The 11,280-nt window shown below is 41.8% G+C and overlaps 1 protein-coding gene and 1 pseudogene across 1 annotated transcript; both read right to left on the bottom strand.

Annotated features, from left to right (window-relative positions):
• Window positions 1-89: 89 nt before the first annotated feature.
• LOC131793648 (dnaJ homolog subfamily C member 28) lies at window positions 90-3,986 on the bottom strand. Its single transcript, XM_059111091.2, has 3 exons — window positions 3,584-3,986; window positions 2,112-2,410; window positions 90-1,592 (listed from the first exon to the last, which is right to left on the bottom strand). The coding sequence occupies exons 1-3, from the start codon at window positions 3,982-3,984 to the stop codon at window positions 1,117-1,119; spliced, it is 1,176 nt and encodes a 391-aa protein (XP_058967074.2). The 5' UTR covers window positions 3,985-3,986; the 3' UTR covers window positions 90-1,116.
• Window positions 3,987-4,521: 535 nt separating this feature from the next.
• LOC131793685 (serine-rich adhesin for platelets-like) overlaps window positions 4,522-11,280 on the bottom strand; it is a 13,342-nt pseudogene continuing 6,583 nt past the window's right edge.

The raw sequence follows: 11,280 nt of genomic DNA, 5'->3' as shown, positions 1-11,280 counted from the left end.
CCCCGGGAAATTCTGCTTTCGATTGGCTTCTCCTGATTCCGGTTTTTGATGGCGACACAGGCAATTATTCAAAGCTGTTCTTTGTAATGCGACTCGCGGTAAGTGGCGTTTTCAAGGACGATATCAGTAGTTGATATCATCGAAAAAAGAACACCTTCTGAGAAAATTTGAACTTTTTTTGAAAATCGTGTAAAGTACTTTTTATGAATATCAAAAAATTTTAATGCCTGTTGGCGGTTTCATTGACTGTTCCTACTTGGGTTATAACTTTTAATTATTTTTCCACATTTCATATCTGCTAATCCATGCACTAGAGGCCGTGGAGATAATTCTAACGATAACGCATTTGTTGGCCGAAGGTAAGATTACTGTGGGAAAGCTTTGAATAGTCATTGAAATAATCCAGGTGTTGTCTTCGACGTTTCCTGCAGATGATCGAAAATGATCCGCGGAAAATGTTTACCGCACTTTTTCAAGCCTTAATATTCTTTCTCTTTTTTTGTTTTTGTTTTTAGAAATGAACCATGTTAAAAAAAAGTAATTCGCGATTGTTTGATATTTATTCCAATTCCAAATTTCGTTATGAAGTTTGCTCTTGTGATCGAGTAGTTAATTGAAAAAATAATACCGACCGGCATGATAGTGGTATGACGAAAGAACAAAGAAGAGATAAGCTAGCGAACGTGACAAACGGTTCGGTTATCTCTCATTTTGATTTAGAGGCATCCTCATCCCCAGGCTACTTTTCCCATTTTGGAAGGGCATCGGTACCCTGGGCACGAAAGTGGCTGTAACTTTTGAAGAGGAATGGGCCCGTGGTTCTCCCGCACAAGGCTAAGCGATGACAGGAATAAAACAAAGTTTCTACCCAATGAAAGCTCGCTTGGTCGGCATGTAAAGGGAGAGGAGACGGTAAAAAATATATTGAGCGCGCGGGGGGCACAAAGTGCTACTCACAATCGATAGGGTCTGAGAGCGACGAACATGATTCTCATGCTCTTCGCCCTCAATATACTTTTCATCTCTTCTTCCCTTTCTATGCCAGCTATCTCGCAGGGTCATCCTACCTCGGACAGTCGAATATCAAAAAATTGTATTTAAATAAATGGTTTCTGACTATTTTATCGTCTTTTCGCTTTCGGTGAATCTTTCCAGAAACCCGATCTTGTAGTTTCCCAGAAGTTTCTGGAGGAAATTCCAGGTAAAACTTTCAGATTCTTCGTCACCGGCGTCTTTGCGAGGATCTTCGACGTTAGATTCCATTATTCCATATCCATAATTCTTGACGACTCTATCGACTTCCTTATGAAAGTTTGCGTGAACTTTTTGTTTATTTAGAATGGGTACGATCATGTTGAATTTATCGATTTTTTTATTAGTGTCCCGCAACTTGTCGTGAAATTCCTTAAGATGACGCTCCCACTTATCGGTTGAAAGTAAAGTCAAAGGACTAGGTCCCAGTTTCTTTCGTTTCTGCAAAAGGTTCTCTCTGTGTCTCTCAATATCAAGTCTGATCTCTTTCTCAAGCGCAATCCATTCGGGTGCAAATCCTGAATCGATCAATACTTTATTGAGCCTTCGAGTTGTTGAATCTGAAAGCATCATGTAAATGAAAAAAAAATTGTGTATGTAATTAAATTGAATGAAGGGCACTCAAGAAGATAATAAATAATTGACTGACATATTAATTAAGAAAACGATGACATGACCCCTTTTCCTAAAAATTACAATTACATATTATAAAATATTTGAGGCCTGCAAAATAATTTATTTAGAACTAAAATAACTCCAGCCAGGTTGTATTAATAACACATGGATAACACATGGCAAGGGATGAGTGGGAAAGAAAGAAAAGATGGGAAAGGAAGTTTGGAGAAGTCCCCATCTGAATCTTTCTCCCTGACCATTATATCTCAAATCTTATACCAGCAACAGTGGCTGCCATGCTATGGAGATGACTGAGAATGAATCATGATTCCAACCCCAAATAAACACAACCTTCATCAAGGGTTGATACCAGAAGATTTCTTTGCTGTCTAATCATCTACTACATTGGCACAACATCCATAGAAGCAACTCGTTACCAATCTAATCAAGGGTATGTTACCTACCAATATAGACATCCTGCTCAAGCTTAAGTGGTTTTCCACTTCCTGCTAGGTTTTTAAATTCTCCTTTGGACATGGCCTCCTGAATGAGGTCCTCCACTAGTCTGTCAATGACCTTGGAGTGCTTTGATCTCCTTATAGCCCTCTTTTCAGGTTCTGCAATGGATGTTTCTTGCTCTCCCAAGTGCCCATATTTATGATCAATCACTTTGTCTGAAGCTCTCTGCACACGGTGCTGTTGATACTGCTTCTGTCTCTTGGAGGGTGAGCCAAATCCAATTCCCTCATATTCTAAGTATTGCCTGAAAATCAATTTTACAATCAAATTGAAAAGGTGAAATAACTCAAGTGATAGACTACCAGAAAAATTTCATCAAAGCCTTATTTAGGGTGACGATGAATGTGATCACAATTTTTGATGAAATAAATTTCATTTGACCAGCAGTCAAAAATCAAGCAAATAAATGATTCTTGCAGGTGAGCTGCAATTTGAGCAATTGCAGGAAAGAAGCCTGAAAAATTTTAGACTTTGACAGGATTTAAACCTGTGCCTCCCAGATATTAGTTAGGTGCAACTAATAACTAAGCTATGAAAGCCATTGGTTGGAAGCAAGGCAAATTGGGTTCTACTTTCCAGTGGAGGAATTTGATTTATTTTTAAAAAATTGCGATCAACTTCCTCCAAGATGAATGTAATATCAATGCAAAGAGTGGAGACCTAGAGGATTATGGTGTGAGGGGGACACTCTCATGTTACTGTCCTGTCTACAAACAAACCACTCATCTAATTGCAAGTAGGTCACTGAAGTTGAACTGAAGACTAATGAGAAAAACATCCAGCTAACAACCATAGTGGACCTCTCAATCCATTTGGCTAGATAGAAGATGTTAGGAACTTCTTGAACTGAAGATTTGTCAGATTATTTTGACTTTTGCCCCCGGAAACTTTCATATAAAAGACAAAAATTCATAAGTGCAATGTAGATCAAATCTAGCGACACCTGGCCCTGAGAAGAGTTCATTTCCCCCTATGAAGCTTTACTTCAAAACGTATACAAAACAAAACGGAAAAAAAGAAAAGGCTACTTGTCTTTTCATGAGCGTGGGAAAAACAAAAATCATACGGTCAACATAGGGAATCGAACCACTGGTGTGAGGTGCGATGCTTTAAAGAGGCTCAGATTCGTTTTCTTTGACCCACGCTCGTGAAAGGACGACTTACATCTACTGAGTTCAAAACCTACAACCCTTCCTAGTCTTAAACGAAAAAAGGGGTAATTATATTGATTATATCGACAAAGAAGTGGAAAAAAAAACATTTTGTCTAAAACAGGGTTGGGGAATGATTTGAAGGTCTCAGAGACATGAACTTAGCTGAGCTGACAATAAGCGACCTTCCCCCTCCTGCTGCTAAAAGATCTCCATCTACCCACTCGTTGTTTGTAAATTTGATAACAGTTGGTGGAAGACAGTACCTATGTTGTGGTGCCGTGTGATGAATATCAAATATCTCCTTCTCGAACTCTTGATCGCTTACTTCTGAGCCTTTCTGGGACGCACTTGTTACATGTTCCATGACCACTCTATAAGCATGTTCTATTTTTGAAAATTTTGCTGCATCAGCCGTGTTTCTTCCACAATCCGGGTGATATAATTTGGCGAGCTTCAGATAAGCTTCTCGCACATCTATTACAGTGGCGCTCCAATCTACTCCCAAAAGAAGATAACAGTCCTTTACCTTGATGCTCCGTTCCCAGGTACATAGCATACGGTATTTTTTGGTAAATAAGAAGTAGCCTTGTAACATCGCATATGTTTTATTTCTATAAGTGCGCGACAAAATGCAGTGGAATATACCGGGAATTTGGGAAGCCATCTTTGTTGTTACGAAGGTTGTTATATAATCATACCATTACATAATATACAGCTGCTTAATTATCGCAACCGCTGACACTCGAAGAGCGCCTGCCGTCATCGACCTTTTGAACGAATTTTTTTCCTTCCTATTGACCTACTATCGTTGTTAAATTTCTTGACAGATCGGGAAAAAAGAGCTTCATACGAGCATCATGAAAATTAGCGAGTGACACAATTATTTCGGTAAGGTAAACTCTTGCTCACCCCATTTGTACAATTTGTGTCTTCTTGTTGGGTGCAGTTCTCCTATAAAATGATACAAAGGCTAACCTAACCTTTACTAACCTGAGCTGAACAGTGGCGTATGGAACAAACACACTAACCAGAATTTCTTACACGCTGGGTCCTGACGAGAGAATCGTAAGCGGGTGGTATTGGAGGCTGGGAAAAACTTGCCATTTCTTTGCAATGAACTGTCTTTAGCATGGGCACAGAATCAGAATGTCACGGTTTAATATGAATCATTACAATTGGGAGTATAGACTGATTATTATTATTATTGGGTAAATAAATACAATCAAACCTATAATCATGAACTTAATTTTAACCTTTCTATTATACAAGTTAAGATAGCAGGTATTATTTGCATTAAAATGAATACCTGTCCGCTTTGGATATAAAACCACTATGGAAAACCTTGACAACATAACACACCGAGAACCAGCCACCAACCAGTAAGTGAGATTGAGGGTCCGGGTGGGGAGGGCGAGAAATAAATCTCGTCATTATTCCCACCTTCAACCCCATTATAGTTCTCCTCATTGCGCCCTTGTATCTTTTCATGGAACAAACAGATAAAAAAAAAAAAAGGCGAACACACAAAAATAGCGAAATGCTGCGGGCGGTCTATCGATTTTTAAGGATAGCTCCCTCTAAAAATCGAAAACAAGTGAAAATACTTGAACACGTTCGAGCTTAAGTATAGATTAAAACACTATACCAATAAGAACGAAAGGAAAACACCTGTAGCCTTCCTACAGTCTACAAGCAGTAAAACACGTTAAGCTGAAGGTGATTCCTACAACGTATGTAACATACCTCTATACCACGAATGTACGATATTGACTTATCAGCATCTTAAAAGTTAGGTCAAATGTCAACACGCTGTAAAACTCGTCATTAATAAATGCTGAGATGGGGTCATTGCCCGTTCCGGTAACCTGTCAGTAAATTTACAAGTAAAAGGAAACTTTATAAAATGATTTTCTGGCTACAAAAGTAAAAATTTCCATGGGCGTCCCAGGTAAATTCAGTATTGACAAATGTATGACGCAAACACACACAAAGGGAGAACTTGACGAAGAAATCCACCCATACCAGGTTTCCCTGCTTGTTGAAAAGGTATCTCTCAGGATTCCTCCCATAAGACTGTTTCACTAGTCTGGTCGACTCTTTCATGCTCCTCTCAGGTTTCACTTCTTCCCTACCCGGCCATTCGAATCTACGCTGATAACCAATCGTGCAAGAAAGTCTGTTAGCTACGTTAGTCACCTGTTACATGCATACACACGGACTCACGTTCCATGCTATAACTTCCTTCGATGTCTTATTGTATAAGACAGCCCCGAACACGAGGCCTTCTCCTAGATGAAATTGGCGTGTTCTTATTTAAAACTAAACGCCGGGCGGGGAAGCTGGACAAAAAAAACATCAGTGAGAGGGTAAGACCCTCTCGGCGTTCAGGAAGCCTTAATACCACATCACATATTTTTAAAACACCCGTTTAGAAATAAATACTAAAAGTTTGCATTTAACAACACTAAAAAATTATATAAAACACAATGATCGTGTAGTTTTATGTTTGGGACACGAAGAAAAAATCTGTTGTAAATATGTAATGTATCTTGAATGGAATTGTCCTTGCTGATTAAAAGGTTCTTCGCAGGATGCCTCATTTCCAAAAGTCACAATCCAGCTTCTTCGTACACGCAGTAAACAAGTAGAGCTTTTACGTATAACCTTCAACCATAACACATGACTACTTTGTTGAAGGCGACGAAGATGCCTTGGTTTGGTTTACTGAAGAAAGGAAAAATAGAAAAAATTTTAACCCCCACCATAACAGCTTTACCAAACTCAACCAGCGTAAAAAAACTGACATGCTGTCTTAACCCATTAACCCCTAACTGGCTTTCAACTTCTCCTTAAAATATCACTCTTGAAAGAGAATAAACAAAATCACCACCAACCAAAGAAGTCATTGATTTTTTATCAAATTCTCCTTGCAAGCACCTCAGGAAATGCATGGAGAAAAGTGTGGAGAATATGGACACTGATGTCAGGATGTAAAATGTTCAACGAGCCCGAAGGAAAAATTCGGCAGCGAATTCATTAGAATATAATTGAAAATGTAAAGAAAGGGAACCTTATATAAGGAGTAGTCACTCTCTCAGTTCGCACTTACCAGGTAAATAATCTCTTTCCATCAAGAGATCCATCGTGTTTACCCTCTAAATAAAATGGTAACGAAGATAAAAAGTTGACACCATGAACACACTACATACACAAACAGCATCTTATCATTATAAACTGGAGCATTGTGAAGTAAATTTCTACAATTTTCATTGGTCTGTAAAATGCCAATCTCAGCTGTAATCTCGTGAGAAAATACACAAATGTTAACTGCCTCCTAACATGAGTGCCGCCACCAAGTTCAGGTCTGATTAACGGAGAAAAAAATTATTGTGTTTATATAGGAAATTTCAGCCCGATTACAGAGGTGACGTTTCAGAATCATTATCGCCCGTAAAGGAAATTTAAGTTCGATTTCGGGAATGAACAAGGCGTGATCTTTTAGGTTTTCGCGGTTTTGGAGTCAACTGTTTGAATGGAACATTTTCTGGCCAGTTCAGAGCTCATAGAAAAACAGGTCAGAAAGATATCTCAGGTGAAGTCCATTTGCATGTGTCCTCATGACAATATGTACTTACCTTGACCTGGTCCAGTTCCACTCCGATGTATGTATCTTTGCGGCCTGGTATCAGTCCGACATACCTCACTACTCCACGGGCAATCTGTCCACGTGACCTAGTCACCAGTACTCCCATACCCAGTTGGACATCTTCACATGAAGTCGGCGCAAAAGGCTTCGTGAAGAGTTTTGATCGAGAAGCGCCGGCTGTGGGAGGGTGAGGACTTGAAGTGAGTAATCTCGCATTAGTAGAGGAGCTTGACGCACCGCCATAACGTTGATGAAGTGAAGTACTTCCGCCTTCGCTGCTGTGCAGGTTGTCCAAGATTCCTGAGGTTATGATGGAAAACATAAACACTGTGATTAAAAAGAGAGCGACTCTAACGAGTCAATTTTAGTGTTATTCATCGTCTTTGTTGTTAGTGTGCAAACTTCTTCACAAAAAACTACAATCATTCATTCACTTACCACCGTGATACGAGTGCGGCCTTGCTCTACGCCCACTACCTCTATCATCACGATAGAGAGACAAACTTTGGTTGTAAGCGCTGGCTCTCGGCGACCTTGACTCATCTGTGCTGTAATCGCGGTCCAGGAAACAACAGACGATGTTGACGAGTCAGGGCTTTGTGGGCGCCATTTTGATTGGGTTTGCAGTGAGGTAACCCACACCGTGGTCTAGATCATCCGACATGTCACTTTCTTCTCCCAGGGAACCTATGCGGTGCCTTGGTACTGTAGTCCTGGTGCTGTATGGCTCGCGTGGGAGCGTATCCCGGAAAAACGTATAAGAAGAGCCAGGATTAGTGTCGGGCCTTAGTGAACCGTGACCGTTCATTATCACAGGAGACGACACTTCAATGTCGGCCGATCGTGTGTTATTCGTATCCCACGAACTAAGCCGAGTGCTTCCGAGCGCTGAAGAGTGGGCGACTCGTGGTGGCAAAGTTAACTGTTCTTGAGGATCGTGGATCTCTGTAACGATGCTCATCGACTGCGGTGTATTTGTCAAATTTTCTGGACAGGTCTGTTTCACTTTTGGCTTTGCCTAGTCTTGAGCTACCCAAAGCTTTCATCGTTTCAATCTCCCTCTTGGCTTTCTTTAATTTTGCTTGAAGATCTGTTTTTTCTTCTTGGAGTCGCTGTACGTGCTGCTCAAACGCTATTACCTTTCCTTCCTCCCTCCCTCGTTTAGCTTTGCTTGAGTTCTAAAGATCGCCGTGTAACTGTCAACTTAAAGATAAAACAACCATGATTTTAGCGATTCAGTAACCTAATGACTTCAACAAGTGAGGTGTCTTACAAAAGTAACCCTGCCCAAGAGAGAATAAAGTGAGTCACTTTATCCTCTCTTGCCCCGCCTTTACAGCAGTACGATGTTTCACATCAACTGAACAAAGGAAAGTGACAGTGCTGTACCACTGAAGTCCAAATTGTTCTTGTTTGTAATGATCAACGAGTATAAATGCTCTCCATCCTTAATAATCCCCAATACTAGTATAAATAATTATGTATGTTTTTCTCTTGAGACGAATTACTTTCCAAAGGGCTGGGATTTTAGTGATCTGGACTTGCCAGCTCTTTCAAGCCCTTATAACAGCAAAATTAGATAAGTTTCCCCCTGTAAAACGTTAGCCGCGTGTGACATCCAGGCTCTACCTGATCACAGCAATGCACCGAGAGCTAAGATGGCTTCCACACGCAATTCCACAGATAGATACACTCCACAAAACGTTTCCTAACCTCCTTTTCGAGATCTGTATTGATTCTTTTCACGTCATCAAGTTGCAGCTCATTAACAGTTTTCAAACTCTCCAGTTCCTCCTTCAACTGCTGATTTGTTCGCTGCAGTGTCCTTGTGGACTCTTGTAGTGAGCTTATTTCCTCGTCTTTTTCGCGGATGGTTCGGTTGAGATTCTGCACTGTCTGCTCAAGCTCGCGTGTTTTCTCGTCATCTTGTTTGGTTAGATTGGCCACAGTCTGAACAAAAAAAGAGTCTAGTTCACTAAATTTCTGAGTAAACATTATGACTGAAAAATTCCACAGACAGTAAACTGTAGTATCGACTAATTAATATCCCATTTACAGAAATCAGTATGTTAGATCACGTAGGGAACTTCTTTTTGGAAATCCAAAATTCCTTTTGGCAACCCAATTAGAATGAGGCACAGCTTGAAATAAACCTACCTCAATGCCTCAAATCGGCTGTATCATAGGTCCTGATTTTTTGGACTGAAACACCTGTCTAAGCTCTGTGGTCCTTTGCCTTAAATCCCTCGTGAGCGAGTCCCTTTCTGCTCTAGAGCCTCTATCTCTGGATGCTGTATTTCCCGCTAAAGATGGTCCGCGCTGTCCATCTCCACAGTGGCGGAATTGCACTTACCTTCTTTGGAATGGCTGATTTCGCCGAGGGAAATGGGGGAGAAAACTGACCCCGAGAGAGGTGAATGCTTAGGTCGACTGTGGACAGACGAAGCCGAGCTTTGCCTGCTAGAGCTCCTGCCGTGGGAGGCATGCATGGAAACTGGTGGTGTGCCTCGCCTGTAGGCTATCTCTGCGAGAAGTTCTGATGGACTCCCTGCTCCTGACCTTCTATGCCCTGAGCTGCGAACTGTTGGAGTGCTATTCTCGCTGCCTCTGTTGTTTGCTCTTGGGCTTGTTTGTGGCAGTACTGGAGGAGTGCTAGATATCGATCCATGGCGAGAAACAACCGATGGCGTACCTTGTCTGCGAGCTGTTTCTGCTAAAAATTCCGATTGGCTTCCTGGTGTTGGTGTTCTATGAATTGAACGGTCCAGGACAGGAGTACTATTCTCGCTTTCTCGATGGCTTGTCCTAGAACTTGATGAAGGCAATAAATGAGGCGGTATCGAGGCAGCACCATTATAAGGGACTAAAGGTGGATTGCGATCGCTTTTTGGAATACGTTCCGATGTGCTTTCATCTCCTGATGTTCTACGTCTTGGATCCTCCACAACAGGCGTGCTGGTTTTTCTTTGGTCTCCCATTGAACTTGCTAATGGCGTAACAAGGGGAGCTGCCACTGCTGAACCAGTTGGCAATGGCGATGTACCTGACTCAGCAGCCGGTGTATAAATCGCCTCAATGAGAAACTGAGTCGGACTCCCTCCTTCTGATGTCCTTTGCCTTGGACTGTGAGCTAGGGGTGTGCTATTACCACTTCCACCGTCACTCAAAGGTAAAGTCCTTGGTGGAGCTACCAAAGGGCTAGCTTCTCTTCCAGATCCACTATGAACGGAAAGTACAGGAGTATTCCTTCGGCTCGAGTGTCTGCTGGAATCATCAACCCCTCCAGATCCCCTTGGCAGTTGGACATTGGATTCATGAATGGAGCCTGCAGGACTTCGCCTCATGGTTGGAGGGGATTGAGACCCCTCTGCACCAGAAATGGGTATCCGCGGACTTTCTTGCTGTGATGAAGGGTTTAGAGCTACTAACAAGTCTGATGAGATGGGGACCATGTCAGTGAGATTTACAGAGCCACCTAGGCTCTGGGGTCTTAATGGAAGCTGCGTTTGAACGTGTATAGATCCGAGAGGGTTCCCTCTTGAGGCGGATGGCATACCGGTGGCAGACTGGCAGCGATCTCTTGGAGACATAATTGGAGTTGGTAAACCAGATGAAAACAAGGAACTGCTGTGTACTGATCCGGCAGGACTTTGTCTCGGAGGGGGAGTGTTGGTTTCACGACCACTATGCATTTCTGCACGGTTTGATGTATTTGTATCCGTGACAGGAACTGCGACAGTCTCTAGAACAGAGCCCACGGGACTAGCCCTGGGAGAGGAATGAGCATGTTCCACAGCAGAACCTTCAGTAGGGGTCTGACCTGCAGAGGATCCACGAGCCGTTTCTTCTGTATGATTGTGATCTCCGCCTGGTGTGATCCGTGGAGTTGTGTGTGGTGAAACATCATTTGTGTGTTCTTCAGCAAATCGATTTCCACTTATTGGGGTGGGCTTCCATGCCTGAGGGTCTCATCTGGCAAGGGACTTATTACAGCATCATCTCTTGCACTTGTTTCACTTGGTATACTGTGAACACAAATGACAAAAATGCTTTCGGAAGTTAAATAGACATGAAGTTAAAATGTCCTTTAACTTATCAACAAAAATAAACGCAGTATAATAGAATAGTGAATCAAAATAAATCTTTCAATGACAAAGTTACTAACCTACTAACTGGGCTGTTTCGTGATGATACTCGACTTTCATGCTCACTATGGCTGCTTGGGACTGGAGAACTTTCCGGTACTTCCTCTGCTTCATTGTCTGTCAGTTATCACCAAAATATAAAAGAGAGTCAATCTTGTAGTGTGACGAA

The sequence above is a fragment of the Pocillopora verrucosa genome, chromosome 9 (genome assembly GCF_036669915.1).
Source record: "Pocillopora verrucosa isolate sample1 chromosome 9, ASM3666991v2, whole genome shotgun sequence".
Classification (NCBI taxonomy): domain Eukaryota; kingdom Metazoa; phylum Cnidaria; class Anthozoa; order Scleractinia; family Pocilloporidae; genus Pocillopora; species Pocillopora verrucosa.
The sequence above is the reverse complement of the archived record's forward strand: the minus strand, read 5'-3'. Positions and strand labels throughout refer to the sequence as shown.